The sequence below is a fragment of the Geotrypetes seraphini genome, chromosome 3 (assembly GCF_902459505.1).
Source record: "Geotrypetes seraphini chromosome 3, aGeoSer1.1, whole genome shotgun sequence".
NCBI lineage: Eukaryota > Metazoa > Chordata > Amphibia > Gymnophiona > Dermophiidae > Geotrypetes > Geotrypetes seraphini.
In genome coordinates, this window is record NC_047086.1 from 269923460 (window position 1) to 269940022 (window position 16563).

General features: G+C 45.0%; 1 protein-coding gene across 2 annotated transcripts in view; it reads left to right on the forward strand.

Annotated features, from left to right (window-relative positions):
• Positions 1 to 6127: 6127 nt before the first annotated feature.
• The window catches only part of LOC117356396 (putative methyltransferase DDB_G0268948), a 165174-nt gene continuing 154738 nt past the window's right edge, over positions 6128 to 16563 (forward strand). Inside the window, exons 1-2 of one of the 2 annotated variants that reach the window (XM_033935550.1) lie at positions 6128 to 6238; positions 7329 to 7525. In XM_033935550.1, the coding sequence (XP_033791441.1) occupies positions 7415 to 7525 (111 nt within the window). In that variant the 5' untranslated portion in view covers positions 6128 to 6238; positions 7329 to 7414. Of the gene's footprint in view, positions 6332 to 7328; positions 7526 to 16563 lie in introns of both variants that reach the window. The other variant, XM_033935549.1, reaches the window with a different exon arrangement.

The following is a 16563-nucleotide window of genomic DNA, read 5'->3' on the forward strand; positions in this document are numbered from 1 at the left end:
ATAGGCAGTACAGCAGGAGAAGCCCACACAAGAGGCATCATCACTCCTCTTTCTCTGCCTCCAGGCACAGTGGGAAACGCAGCCAGGAGCACTGGCACAGATGAAAGGGTGCATCCTGCCCTCTCTCTGCAGGCTCTCCCCCCCTCTCAAGAAGGACAGAGAATGTCGGTGGGGTACATGGAGCCACCCAACCAGTCAAGTGGAGCAAAACATGAACCTGCGAACCACCAGGGGTGGGACCAGCAGCAACAGTTAATCCTCCTGCTGACCCACTCCTCTCTCAGTGGGCAACACTCCCCCCAATGCCCTCCTTTGGAGTGAACCACACACAACAACATGGCGCGTTCCAGCGGCATGCCATGCACCCAAGCAATGGAGGAACAAGCAAAACACCAGCCTCCAGCCACGCCCCGAGTCACCACCCACATAAATAAATAAATAACTATTTATAAAAAACAAACCCCACAAACGAGGACTCACCCCAAGTTCCTCCAGAAACTCGCAGCCTTTCTCAAGATCCGCGTGGGTGAACCACAAGTACCCAAGACAGAGTACCACAATGCCTGAACTACCAGTACCAGTACTTCACGCAGACGGTGGCGATTCCAGTCCACAAGAACCTCCTGGACTACAGAGACGAGATTTGGCTGACTCCCTCTTCAGGGCAACAAACATCAAGGAGACTGGGACTGAAGTACCAGATCTTTCCGGCCTGGGGATTCGACAACCCGCAGCAGCTGTACATGGACATTGCGGTAGCCTTGGCGCTAAAGAGAAATAGGGCAGCACGACCCCCTCCCCCCTCCAACGCCCCGTCAGGGAAGGACCTGAAAAACCCTGGTTTCCATGGGGAAAAAGACCTTCGAGGGCGCAATGCTGAGCGCACAAATTGCTGCGCTTCAGTTCCAGATGCGGTTTTATCAGGAGGCCATTGAGAGAAAATAAATAGATAAAATAAAACAGGGACTCCAGCTCACCACCGAGTCAGTCCACACTGGCAGTAGTCTGTGCCCCAGCGCTCGCAACAGTAATATAACTGCTACGCAGACAAGCACCGCCCAAGGGGCAGGGGCATCCAAGGGCAGCCCTCTCCCCAAAACAAAAACAGAACCTTGACCACCCTCCGGCCCAGCAGGATCAGATTGTCTGTGAAGGCTTGGCCCAGGATCATCATCGACCAGTGGGCCCTCAGCATCATCAAGCAGGGATTCTGAATTTGTCTCCACTCCCGCCCCCCCAGAGTGGGCGGGGCACTCTCCATCTGACGACCCAATTTTCCTGCAGCAAGGAGAGGACCTGCTTCGGCAGAATCAATAGAGGCGGTACCGAACAGAGGAGATCACAAGGACACGCTCGATCCTGGATCTCTGCAAGCTCAACAGGTGCATACACAAGGTCCAGATGCACTCTCTGGGTACAGTCTTGGCCCTGTTAGAGCCCGAGTATTGGCTAGTATCCCTGGACTTACATGATGCATACACTCACGTGCCCATGCACCCAGCCCACAGGAGGCATCGTCGCTTCTAAAGCCAAGACAGACGCCTCCAGTACAAGGTCCTACCTCTTTGACTCTCAACGGCTCCAAGAGTGTTCACAAAGTGCATGGCAGTGGCACATCCTCGCCTTCAAGGGGTGTGCGTCCTATCTTTTCTCGACAGCTGGCAGCCCCAACAACCACCATAACCCTCCTCCAAGAGCTGGGGTTCCTCATCAACTACATGAAATCCCACCTGATACTCACTCAGGGGATATTGTTCATCGGGGCAGTCATCGCCACCACACAGACCAAGGCCGTCCTACGGGACTACCAGATCGATGCCATGACATCCCTGGCCTAGTGCATCCCTGCCAGCAGCTCATCGTCAGCACGCTCCCTCGGCTGCGGTCCTTGTTGTTCAGCACACCAGACTACAAATGAAATCCCTGAAAGGGCACCTCAGATGTCACTGGGACCAGTATACCCAACTTCTGACCACCCAGATAACCATTCGCCAGCCCATACACAAGACGCTTCACTGGTGCCTCCTGGACTGTGTGTGGGCCCTGACTATGCAACAGACCAGACAAGCCTCAATTGTTCATCTCCTACGACCAAAACAGACCAGGACTGCCGACCACCAAACGCAGGCTCTCACGCTGGATATCCAAGTGCATCCCCTTCACCTATAGAAGAGCGCAACATCAACCGCAGGTGGGAGCCCACACCCACCAGCGCAGAGCCATAGCCACCACACACAAATAGGGGACATCTGCGATGCAGCCACTTGGTCCTCCATGCACACCTTCACCAAGCACTACTGCCTCGACATAGCATTCCACACTCCAAACGCATTCAGCAGTCTTGGAAGTGGCTCTTCCCTCCCGGGAGGGAAAGCAACCACTAGCACAGCCTTGACAAACACTGATCAAGTAGGGTGTTATAAATATCGACAAACACTGATCAAGTAGGATGTGATAGATATTGATTAAGTATGTCTTCCAGCGCTCCTGTCTAGACTGAATGTGGAATAGGCAAGTATGAATTCTCACATGCAAGTACGAATTGTCACTGTTGACCAGTTGGTTTCTCACTGTTCATTGATTGTCATTGACCAGTTTCTCTGTTCTGTGAGTATTATTGCTCAGTTAACACAACACTTTATCAAAAACCTTGTTTCCACAACTTCACCTGCTTCGCCTGATTACCCTGCCCGGCTCGGCCTCCACAGCCAGGCAAGGGATGCACAGAGCACTAAGGCGCAGATCCAGTCGGTACATCCCTCGGCTAGGGAGTCACCCATATGTGGCTGACTCATCCTGCTTGTCCTAGGAGAAAGTGTAGTTACTTACCTGTAATGTAGGTTCTCCGTGGACAGCAGGATAGTCAGCCACACAACCCACCTGCCTTCCCATACGGCCGACCCGGCCACAGCTAGGAACATCCTGGGGATTAGGGGGAAGCATGGAGAAATGGGTAGGGCTCGGGCATGCCCAGTGGGGCCCGGGCACTGCACGTGCTCAGAAAAAAAAAAAATCTCTCTGAGCTATTGGAGAGCTTATCCGCAAATTGGGAGCTGTTGGGACAACACCCATATGTGGCTGACTATCCTACTGTCCACAGAGAACCTACGTTACAGGTAAGTAACTACACTGAATGGTACAGTTTAGGGGTAAATAAACAGTGGTGCATATCCCCCAATACTGAAAAAAATATAAAGATAGCAGATGTACATTTGAAAAAAAGAGTAATAAATCACTTTACAAATTTACAAATAAAAATAAAACAAAAAATGGAAAATAAGATATCTTTTTTTTGGACTAACACATTTTTAAATTAGCTTTCAGAGGTCAAACCCTCTTTCCTTAGGTCAATAAAGTATACTGCTGTTACAGTATCCTGTCCTGACCTGAGGAAGAAGAATTTGGTCTCTGAAAGTTAGTCAAAAATATATTAAAATTAGTCCAATAAAAGGATCACCATTTCTATTTCTAAACATTTATCAACACAGCTAAAATACTACTTTATCTTAAAGCAATAAAATAAAAAAAATATAATTTTTTTGTACCTCTGTCATGTGGTTTCTGCTTTCCTCATCTTCTTGTCATTCGCTTCCTTCTTTCCAGTGTCTGCTCCTTCCAGAAAATCTCTACCTCCCTCTGCCATCTCTCCTGCTCCCCCCGCCCCTCTTTGGTTTAGCATCCATCATCTTCCCTCTGTTCCCCCCATGGTCTGGCATCTCTCTCATTCTATCTCTCCTTATCTCCCCCCTGTGGTTATTAGTGTCTCTCTCTTCTCATTTCCTCCACTCGGATCTGATATCTGTCTCCCCTATTTCTGGGAATTCTCTTCTCTCTTCCCTTTTCTTCTCTGTTCTTCCTTCTCTGTTGTTCCTGCTTCTGACTAAATTAAATTATTTCTTACTATTCAGTCCTTAGTTTCCCTCTTTTCACTGTGTCTACTCACGCTTGCCACCCCTTTCTTTCATCCCTCCTCTATCTCACTAACTTTATCTTCTCCGCCCCCCCCCCCCCATCCAGCATGGTGGAAAGCAGCAGCAGTGGTGAGTAGGTGAGGGCCCCTCACCTCCTCACCGCTGCTGCTTTCCCATATGCGCCTGAAACTGACGGCACAAGTTCTCCCTGCTTCCATCATCTGCCCCCTTCTCTCTCTCTCTCTCTCCACCCTAGGCAATTCCATCAGTTATCCTGCCCCTCTCAGTGAATTGCCTGGGATGGAGGGAGGGAGAGAAGAAGGCAGATGATGGAAGTGGGAAGAACTTGTGCCGTCAGCATCAGGCACAAGCGGGAAAGCAGCAGCGGTGAGGGGCTAGAAGTTATCTTCCTTTCATTCATGTCCTTGCCACCCCCGTCCCTTGGTCGGTCCCACAATTTCACAATTTCCTGCATATCTCCTCCCTCCATTCTTGTAGCCCATAATCTCCTCTCCTGACATCTCCCTGTCCTTTTACTTCCACTATCTTCCTATCCCATCTCTATTCCCTTTTGTCCCTCTCCCCATGATCAATCATCTCACCACCTCTCTCTTCCCTCACCCTCAGGGTTCAAGATTGCTTCCACTCTTTTTCCTGTTGTTCTCTCTGCCTGTCACCCTATGATTTAGCATCCCTTCTGCCCTTGTCCAATATTTCCCCTTCTCTCCCTCCCTCTCATCCCCTGCTCCAACATACCGTATTTCGACTGCCCTTCCATCCCCAGGCCTGCCAACTTCCACTCATTTACTGCTTTCTCCCACCTCTGCCAAAGCCCGCCCCCCCCCCCCCGGCAGTGATCGGCAACACCAGGCACCCCCCCCTCAATCGGTGAAACAGGGCCCCCCCTCGATCGGCGAAACAGGGCCGGCGACTGCTTTCTCCCGCTGCTGTTGAAGTCTGTAAACAACTTTAACACAAGCCACGGGGCTCTAACAGTGCGTATGCTGCCAACGGCTTCCTTCCTCCTTCCTCTCCCCTCATGATGTAACTTCCCATTTGGTTGATGGAGGAGGAGGAGGGTAGCCGGTAGCGTCACGCACACTGCTAGAGCCCTGTGGCCTGTGTTAAAGTTGTTTACAGGCTTTGGCAGCAGCATGAGAAAGCAGTCGCTGGCCCTGTTTCGCCAATCGAGAGGAGGGGGGCCCTGTTTCGCCGATCGAGGGGGGCCCTGTTTCGCTGATCAAGGGGGGGGCCCGGTGTTGCCGATCGAGGGGGGGGCCCGGTGATGCCGATCGCTGGGGGGGGGACCGGGCTGTCGCCGTCTGAAAATTTTTTTTTTTCAGTGGTCTCCTTCAGTGGGCCCCCCTGACCATTTTGGGCCCTAGGCACGTGCCTACTTGGCCTATTGGTTAATCCGGCACTGGCAGCAGGAGCCTCACAAGTAAGGTCTTAACAATTTTCTCATCTTGGAACTGAAGCTCCTGGATTAGAAATTAAAACCTAAACTTGAAGCATGACATACAAGGGGTGCTGAAAAGGTCTTAGCCCAACCAACCAACTTCCTAAATTTTGAGCATTATTTTGCCATTGTGGCTGAAAATGGTGTTTTCTTAATTTGTTAAGTACCAATTTGCAGAAACAAAATTCTATATTTTGATATTGTTTCTGATCATTGATTGAACCATATCCATGTCATTCTCTTCATGGTTGGGCTGAGAACTTTTCAGCATGCCTTCATATCTATAGGCATGGTCACCAAGACCTCTGCCTATAAGGACTAGCTGAAATGTCTAGAGAATAAGAATAAAAATCTTTGTTTAAGAGGAGGGAATTACGAATATAAATCTGGACTTCAGTTTTAATAAATGCAAGCTCAAGGGTTTAGATGCAAGTTAGATGCATCTAAACTGACTAACTTCTTATCAGTTGGGAAAAGAATGTGTATGGAGGAAATTTGTTTGCTCTCCTTTCCCAGGCTTAGTAGTAAATTCATTAGATAAGCAGTCTGCTGTTAATTAGCTGAAAGTATAGCCTGGATTTGAATACTATCAGGAACAGAGCTTGACATAATAACCCAGGCAGTTTGTTCCAGGCATGTAGTACAGCAAGATAGAAGGAATGATGGCTAGAGTTGGCAAAAGAGGAGAAAGATACAGATAAGAGGGGCTTGCCTGATGAATGGAATTCTTGTGCAAGAGTGTAGAGAGAGATAAGAGAGGAAAGATACAGAGAATCATGCTGAGTGAATACACTTGAAGGTCAATCAGAAGAATATGAACAGTATGTGGAAATGGATAGGGAGCCAATGAATTGACTTGAAGAGAGAGGTGATGTGGACATAGCAGCTCTGGCAGAATATAAATCATAAAGCAGAATTTTGAATGGATTGAAGAAGAGGGAGATGGTTACGTGAGAGATCTGTGAGAAACAAGTTTCCAAGTTTATTTATAATTTGATAGATGGGCCATCAACAAGTATCTGATTGGTTTACAGAGCTAAAATTAATACTTTAAAATACATTTTAAAAGTGGGGGGAGTAAACTAGATAAAGACGACTGGGTGATGAGTGAGTTGATACAAAAGGTAACAAGGACGGCAAGGTTTCATAAATACATCGAGGTTGAAATTAAAATTAAAATGGAGGAAAGGGGAAAGGGAAGAAACAAATGGGGAGGAGAGGTCGCTTCATAAGGAGCTTTAGTTATCTGAACACTATAAAAATGATTCTAGCTCTGTGTATAGATGAAATTGCAGTAGCATATTTATAATGTGTTCTGCTTTTCTGTGTCCGAGTTGCACAATTTTTTAGTATTCTTTCATCATTTATTTCATTTTAATTTTCCATTGCCTCATAGTCCAAATAGGTCATTTTATAAGCCGAGATTTCAAAATCTTCCAATGTTTATCTTCAGAGGGAAGACTCTGATTTCTTGATGCATTAAAATAAGGAGTCAAATGTGTCACAATCTAAGGAAAGGTACCAAGTCTTAGTGCTCGGTTACTTGAAAAACAAAGCAACAATGTCAGTTGGGCTCTATTTATCAGATACAACAATTTGTTAATTGAAATGGTATATATCTGGCAAATGAAATTATAGAAAGATGTGGTTTGTTGCATTTGAATCATCTTGATTACTTAGCTAGCTGAATAGCTCAGTTTCTAAGAATTGGTCCCTTTTCTTGGATTTTGACAGAAATATGTTTAGAAAGTGGGGATGAGGGCTGAACCTGTCCTGCAAGAGGCTTAAGGAGCTATAGGAGTCAGAGGCTCAACAACAAGGTAAGGAAGAGGAGAGAGGGAAAGAAAGAGATGCTATCTTTTGTATTTTCACTCCCCACCCTAGCATTTTTTTGTCGCAGTCTCTCCTAGCTCCAGGCTATACAGATCCTTTAGCATTTCTCATGTTAAAATTTGCAGGTGTCGTAATACAGATATAGTATAAAAGAGGCAGCTTGAAAGACAGCATTAAATAGCCTTCATCTTTTTGAGGAGTGCATCTCACCATGGCTGACCGACTTTTTGATGAGAAAGACCATTCCTCTTTGTATCACAAATACATGTTTCCTCCACCGGAAGATATTCAGAAGATGATCTTTTCCTACCTGAAGGAAAAGGTAAGAAGGAAGAATGGGTAATGCTTCACAAGAGGTACAACCAATATCTAGAATTGTACAAAATACTTCAGTTTTGCTGTTCTTTTAAATCAGTTACGGTATATTTAATTCTGAACTGTCCTGGTTCAAGTTAAATGATTGGCTTGTTTTCTGAGTTCTAGTACTTATAAACACTTGTTTGCATTATGAAAAGATGGTACAATGCATTTCATTCCATGCAAGCACAATTTTTAAAGAGATTTTTGCCAGGTAACAAAATTTCCCTCTCACTCTCACAGCATGTAAAATTATCTCAATGGCTTTAAGTTGGTTTAAAATGTGACTTCTCAAATATTTACTCTCTCTCAATCCACTTATAAAGGAAAGGACTTCCTCTAGCTATTCTTCAGGATTTCATTTGGATCCAGGGTAATTCTCTATTGATATTTATTTTTAAAAAGTCTGGAAATTTTCTAAAATTTCTCTACTAAGTGTATAGCTACCTACCAGGATCTTTCAAAGTGTGAAAAGAACAAAAACATTAGAGGTATATACACCAGCCATGTTCTATTTCGATTTTGTTATTGTTCAGTTTTGTTTCATTAGAGTATTTCTATTTCTATTTCTTACTTTTATTACTCAACTAATTGTTATTTTTCCAGGTACTTCAGTTAGATTGTGAGCCTTTGGGACAGTAAGGGAATTCCTAAGTACCTATTCTTTATTTATTTATCATATTTTTATTGTATCCTTTAATGTATATTTCTCTGTAAACCTATATTACTTATAAATTTAATGCACACTATTGTCTATTTTCTGTAAACCGCTTAGAATCCTAACGGAGTTTAGCGGTATATAAGAAATAAATTACATTACATTACATTACTTTTTTGTAATGCTGATTTTATTTTTTTATGCAGAACAGTGGGGCCAGTGCAGAAAGCTACCACAGGATTAACAAACTGTTCACCTTTGATTGACTTATATGCTTCAGTGCAACAAATTAATTAGGATTTCAACATATCTAATAAAAGAAAAAAAATATTCACATGAAAACACTATCAATGTAATTCCATTTGTCTTGTTCTTCATTAATGAATAAGGGGTTGTTATTCTGCTTTATTTAAGCAGGTAGGAGAAACAGTGCTGCTGAATATTAGTTCTGACCAATGTGGCACTTTCCAGTTAGGACCAGATTCTATAGGTGCCATTTGGCGCAGTTGCTAATAAAAATGTGGTGCCTTTTATAGAATCACACCTAGCGGCACCTAAACAGACTATAGACCTAGACATAGGCGCCGCTCCATTAGGCCAGCTTTTCACTTGCCTAATTTGGCAGTATTTAAATTGAACATCTAACGATGCCTAACTCAACCACACCTATAACCACATCTACTTTTTAACACAGGCATTGTTAGGCGTTGGATGACGCCTCCACATAGGCATCGTGAGGTGTCCTAAGAATTCTTAAATTGCTTCATTATTATTATTATTATTTTGATTAGCTGAAAACTGGTGTAGTCAATTACCATGATGATTAAGTCAATTAAAAAATTAAGTTTGGCACAGATCCCAAACTTGGGCGTTGCTAGGCTGTGATTAGGGCACATTTATAAATTTCCCAGTTAGTGCTGGGGCAGTTCCACTGACACAGCATGGGTACAACTGGCACTTAACCAATTAGAGGAAATATTAAATCTGCTAAACAGTTAATTAAATTCCTAAAGTAAGGGCAGTAAAAAGGCTGTCCTAAACATATCCACTGAGCAAACCAGTGTCTGGTTTGTTTATTGGGATTTATTAATTGCCTTTATATGAAGAGATTTAACCAAAGCAGGCACTTTTAAGTATTTCCCCTATTTGTCCCAGCAGCCTCACAATCTAATTGTACCTGGGGCAATGGAGGGTTAAGTGTAGGATTACCAGATATCTGGATTTACCTGGACATGTCCCTTTTCAAGAGGACTGTTCAAGCGTCCAGACAACTTTTCAAAATATGACACTTTGGGTGTTGAAAAGCTTCAAGCTCAGGGCCACATCTGAAGGGCATTTGCGCATGCGCAGATGCAACACGGTGACATCACACACACACGCACATGAGTGTGACATCATCACGTCATACTTAGAAACTTGATGGCAGATAAGAACATAAGAATTACCACTGCTGGCTCAGACCAATGGACCATCCTGCCCAGCAGTCCACTCACACGGCGGCTCCAAGGTCAAGACCAGTGCTCCAAATGAGTCCAGTCTCACCAGTTTAGCATAAACTTGTCCAACTTTGTCTTGAAACCCTGGAGGGTGTTTTCCCCTATAATAGACTCCGGAAAAGTGTTCCAGTTTTCTACCACTCTCTGGGTGAAAAAGAATTTCCTTACATTTGTACGGAATCTATCTCTTTTCAATTTTAGAGAGTGTTCTCTCGTTCTCCCTACCTTGGAGAGGGTGAACAGTCTGTCTTTCTCTACTAAGTCTATTCCCTTCAGTATTTTGAATGTTTCGATCATGTCCCCTCACAGTCTCCTCTTTTCAAGGGAGAAGAGGCCCAGTTTCTCTAATCTCTCGCTGTACGGCAACTCCTCCAGCCCCTTAACCATTTTAGTCACTCTTCTCTGGACCCTTTCGAGTAGTACCGTGTTCCTCTTCATGTACGGCGACCAGTGCTGGATGCAGTACTCCAGGTGTACAGCAGCATGATAACCTTCTCAGATCTGTTTGTGATCCCCTTCTTGATCATTCCTAGCATTCTGTTTGCCCTTTTCGCCGCCGTAACACATTGTGCAGATGGTTTTATGGACTTGTCAATAAGAACTCCCAAGTCCCTTTCCTGGGAAGTCTCTCCAAGTACCGCCCCGGACATCCTGTATTCGTGCATGAGAGTTTTGTTCCCAACATGCATCACTTTGCACTTATCCACATTGAACCTCATTTGCCATGTCGATGCCCATTTCTTGAGCTTGATTATGTCATGTTGCAGATCTTCGCAATCCCCCTGTGTCTTCACTACTCTGTATAAGTTCGTATCATCCGCAAATTTAATCACCTCGCTCGTCGTCCAGATGGCAAATGTCCAGATGTCCAGATCGTCCAGATGGCAAATAATGGCCAAATGCATGATCGGAGGCCCTCCTAATGTAGTTTCAAGCTCGAGGAAATGTTTGGGGGTGGGGCTGGGGAGGAATGGGGCATAACATGGGTGGAACAGGGCAGAGCAGGGTGGAAATGTGCAGGCCTGGGGGTGGGGCCAAATGTCCATATTTTATAGTCGTAAAATCTAGTAACCCTAGTTAATTGACTTGCCCACATATCCCACTCTGAGTGACCACACTGATACAGATATTCAATGTTGGGGCCTGGACATGGCTCAACATAGAATATCCAGGCTTAATTCTACCAGTGGCATACCTAGCATATGTGACACCTGGGGCCCATCATTTTTTGACCCCCCCCCCATCTATATCAAAAATATGATTTTTAGTAACAATCCACATATCACACAAGAGTGTACCTAGGAAAAGGCAGCATCTTAAACACTGCAGTGAGCACTAGAACACCAACACATACATTGTAAAACTAAACAAGCCAACTGAAAACTATGTCATTTTCATACACACAGAACAAAGATACACCCTCGCCCAATATGGAATAATCACAAACTAAAAATAAGAACATAAGAACATAAGCAGTGCCTCCGCCGGGTCAGACCACAGGTCCATCCTGCCCAGCAGTCCGCTCCCGCGGCGGCCCAAAACAGGTCAAGACCTGTCTGAATCATCAGAAGGGGCTCCCTTGCCACCTTGGTTTCCCATTTAAGTCCTGCCTTCCTATCGAAGTCCTAGCCTTCCGGTCTTGCACATGCACGACCAGGTTAGTTTATACTCATTACCTGATTAACTTCCTATACTTGTGTTACATCCCAGCTCCTCCCTCAGTATCCCACGATCCCTTTATTCCTCAGGAATCCATCCAATCCCTGTTTGAATCCTTGTATCGTATTCTGCCTGATCACTTCCTCCGGTAGCGCATTCCAAGTGTCCACGACCCTTTGGGTGAAAAAAAACTTCCTTGCATTTGTTTTGAACCTGTCTCCCTTCAGTTTCTCAGAATGCCCCCTCGTATTTGCTGTCCCCTTCAGTCTGAAGAATCTGTTCCTATCCACCTTCTCTATGCCCCTCATGATCTTGAAGGTCTCTATCATATCTCCCCTGAGCCTCCTTTTCTCCAGAGAGAAGAGCCCCAGCCTATCCAGCCTCTCGGCGTATGAGCAGTGTTCCAGCCCTCTTACCAATTTCGTTGCTCTCCTTTGGACTCTCTCAAGTACCGCCATGTCCTTCTTGAGGTGCAGCGACCAATACTGAACGCAGTATTCCAGATGTGGACGCACCATCGCTCGATACAATGGCATGATGACTTCCTGTGTTCTGGTTGCTATGCCCTTCTTTATGATGCCCAGCATCCTGTTGGCTTTTTTCGAGGCTGCTGCGCACTGTGCAGATGGCTTCAGTGATGCATCCACCAGCACACCCAAGTCTCTCTCGAGTCTGCTGTCTCCCAACAATACCCCCCCTAATTTGTAGCTGAACAACGGGTTCTTTTTCCCTATATGCATGACCTTGCATTACCACAATACCACAAAAACAGTGACACATGTCCCCTAATACTGTGCAAAATATAAAGACAGTAGATGTAAATTTGAGAAAACTGATACATAACAATCACCACTTTACAAATTAACAAATAAAAATAAAACAAATAATGAGAAATAAAAAAATACCATTTTATTGGACTAATCCATTTTTCTATTAGCTTTCAGAGGCTTACTCTTTTTTCAGAGCAGTGCAGTATACTGCTGTTATGTTATCCTGTCCTGAGGAAAGGGGTTTAGTCCAAAAAATTACCTTATTTCCATTTCCTATTTATAAACTTTTATCAATACAGTTACAATACTACTTGATTCTAAGTAAAGCAACAAAAAAATCTTTCTACCTTTTGTCGTTTCTGCTTTAATCATCTTCTCTTTGCTCTCTTCTTTCTATACAGCGTTTGTCCTCTCTTCCTTCCATGCAACGTCTGCCCTCTCTTTGCCCCTTCCACCCAGCTTCTGCCCTCTCTCTCTACTCCTTCAAGGCCTGGTGCGTACAAATGCTGGGCCCACAAGACTTCACCTCCAGCGTCAGTTCTAACAGGGAGGAAGTTCCAGGCCAGCCAGACAGCGATTGGCTGGCTCAGAACTTCCTCTCCGATGTTAGAATTGACGCCGGAGGTGAAGTCTTGTGGGCCCTGCACTTTTTCCCCACCCACCAGCCCGCCTCACCTTTTGCCTCCACCTACCATGCAGCGGGCCGGCAAAAGCAACCAATGAGAGGAGACTTAGCTCGCTCGCCCACCAGTGAGGCCGCACGATGGATTGAAGTCATGTTGCCGGCTGGGTTAAGGAGTGACTCTGCGAGGGAGCCGGTGGCGGGATGCGGTGGTTAGATGGAGCAGCGGCAGAATAGGGAGGGTGGTCAGCTGTGCACCCCCTTGGGGCGTGCACCCGGGGCAGACCGCCCCCTTGGTACGCCACTGAATTCTACTATTACTAATCATTTCTACAGTACTACTAGACATACGCAGTGCTGTACATCAAAACATAGAAGAGATAGTCCCTGCTCAAAAAAGCTTATAGTCTAGTCAAGACAGACAAACTAGACAAGAAGTTGCATCAATACACAGTGCTCAGGTGGGGGAATTACTGTGGCTTAAAAAACATTGTCTGCTATAGGCTGAATATCTGGCTTTAATTTTGTTTCCTCTTTTGTGAATATTTTCTGATAGACAAGAAAAATTAATTGCATTTTGTTTAAGCTTATCAAGCCATCATCAATAAGAAATTCATTCAGACAGACAACCCCAAACAGTCCCAACAAAAATAAACTTATCTCTTTGCCGCCACCACTTTTCTATTAGTAGGTAATGGGACTCATTTTCGAAAGAGAAAAACATCCAAAAAATGGCATAAAGTAACTTTTGGATGTTTTGTTTGCTAAAACATCCAAATTGCAATTTTTAGACAGTTTTCTATTTCAAGTGGGCTGTTTGGGAACGGTGTTTTGGGACATTCATCTGTTAATGGAACATTTCAGAAAATGTCCAGAACAAAACTCGAGTGGGCTTGTGTTGGATTTGCTAGCAGAACAAAACTTGGACATTTGAGGTTAGACCTGTTTCAATAATGAATAAGTGCCATAAGGATGACCAAATTGACCAAATAACCAGCGGATGTATGAAGGCATGGTCCCCTCTTACTCTCCCACTGGTCACTGACCCTCTCCCATCAGCTTGTTTGACAGCTTCAGATGTTATGGCCATTCCTAATAAATTTATTAAAGCAGCAGGCTGGTCTCTGGAGTAGCCTAGTGGTCGAGTACATTTGTGGTGAAAAGTGTGAGCTAGAGACAAAGATCCATCCCCTTTCCCTCACCGCCCTACATTTTCAGCCCCATCCCTTACTGTCCATGCAGTGAAGTACATTTTTCTATCCATCACCATCCTTGCATTTTTCATCCCTATCCCCACAGTTTTAATTTTCTTCCCTGCATCTCCTTGCTCAAAGCAAAAAGATGATTTTATACAATTTTATGGACCAAAGGAATTGCAAATAAACATTTTGGCCAGGATTCTGTAACCGGCGCCTGTCAGTGGCCGCCAATTGCATGTCAATCAGTCCAGGGTGCCAGTTACAGAATCACTCCAAAATAGGCATCTGAAATGTAGGCCAGGGCTACATACCCCCGCCGCTATCGGTTGAGAGCAGCCATGGCAAGGAATCCTCGTACCCGACCTCAAAACAGCCAGTAGGAGAGATGCCCACTCCCTCCTGCCAGTGCCCCCACCTCCCTGCTAACATCCCCAGCAGGAGGGATGCCCAATCCTTCCTGCCAGCACCCCTCCCAACATCCCCCCAGCCCACCCCTCCTCCACCCTCCCAAACACAGACAGACCCTCACACTGTATACAATAACTAACTACAAATTAAAAATAGAAATACAGTACTCCCCTGAAATTCACAGGAGTTACATTCCAGGAACACCCGCAAATTTTGGAAAAATCGTGAATGCAGTTTTGTGCCTGTCAAAAGGCAGGAGAGGGCAGCTGGGGTACCGGCGGGTGCAGAAAATCATTTGCGGTATGCTCTGACTGCCTCTTCTTGTTACTAATGTCAGGTTACACCAATCAGGAGCTGCTTTGACATGAAGGAAGAGGCGGTCGGAGCAAAACGCGAATTACTGAGTACGCAATTTATAAATTGCGAATTCGCGGGGAAACACTGAACCCCCCATTAAGCCACAGTGCAACACCAGAAAAAGAGAAAAAGTGACATATCCCCCTGTACCATGCAAAATATAAACATAAGAACATAAGAATTGCCGCTGCGGGGTCAGACCAGTGGTCCATCATGTGCCCTAACTGAGACTAGCCTTACCTGCGTAAGTTCTTGTTCACCAGGAACTTGTCTAACTTTGTCTTGAATCCCTGAAAGATGTTTTCCCCTATGACAGACGCCGGAAGAGCATTCCAGTTTTCTACCACTCTCTGGGTGAAGAACTTCCTTATGTTTGCACGGAATCTATCCCCTTTCAACTTTAGAGAGTGCCCTCTCGTTCTCCCTACCTTGGAGAGGGTGAACAACCTATCCTTATCTACTAAGTCTGCCCAACTTAGGGAAAAAAATTTTGATTTGATTCGATTCACCCTGTTGAATCGATTTTTCAATTCGATTCACTTTCAACGACACAGCTTTTTAAGTTTAAACATTTTATTTAACCAAGGCAAAATCATGTCAAAAACAGGAACATCCAAACTATAACATAGCTGTAAAATTAGTTAAAAACATAGATTCACAGCTTCCCAAAAGCAAATCATCCCCAAAGCTTCCCCAGCACCCCTGCCTGAATCTCAGCTTCCCCCGCCCAATTTTCAGCTTCACCAGCTTTCCTAGCCCGATTCTCAGTTTCCCCAGCCCTCCTGCCTGATTCTCAGTATTCCCAGCTCCCCTGCCCGATTCTCAGCTTCCCCAGCCCAATTCTCAGCTTCCCCAGCACCCCTGCCCGATTCTCAGCTTCCCCATACCCCCTGCCCGATTCTCAGATTCCCCAGCTTCCCTGCTTGATTCTCAGCTTCCCTAGCCCCCCTGCCCAATTCTCAGTTTCCCCAGCTCTCCTGCCCGATTCTCAGCTTCCCCAGCCCCCTTGCCCGATTCTCAGCTTGCCCAGCCCCTCTGCCCAATTCTCAGCTATCCCAGTCCCCCTGCCATTTCTCAAACTTACACTGTGGAATCGCAGGGAGAAGAGGAGAAATGCTTTCGTGGCATGAAGGAGAGAGCCAGCACGAGGTCCGCTCAGCGCTCCCTTCTGATGTAACTTCCGGTTTCGCAAAACCGGAAGTTACATTAGAAGGGAATGACTCCAGCGGGCAGCAGTGGCAGAGGGAAAGCATGAACACCATGAACGGGTCTTGGGGCCGACTTGAATCGGTGAGTTTGATTTTTTGCCAAACCAAATCGATTTGAATCGATTTACCTGAAGTGAATCGGTGAATCAATTTGAATCATGAATCAGGCATCACTAGCTAGCAGATGTAAATTTCAAAAACGGATATATTCCAATCACTACATTAAAAGTTAAATATAAATAAAGCATAAAGTGAGAAATATGATGGTGCTATTTTATTGAACTAAATACATACAGTAATCCACCTTTTCTGACAGGAAGAAGGAGGGTTTGCTCTCCAACAGTTGGTTCAATAAAAATATATCACTTTGAGGGGCATTTTTAATAGGATGTCTAAGTCTAATTTGGACGATTTAGAAAAAACATTCAGAAATCCAGTAGAGAAAATTTCCATTTTCAAAACAGTCAGACGTCTTTTATTTTTTAAAATGACCTAAGCAGCTGTTTTGATCCTTAGTACAGAGTGGAGAGCTATGTATGTTAACGCACATAGTTTAGGGAATAAATTTCTAGAACTGGAAACAGAAATTGTGAATGCCGACCTAGACGTGGTGGCAATATCAGAAA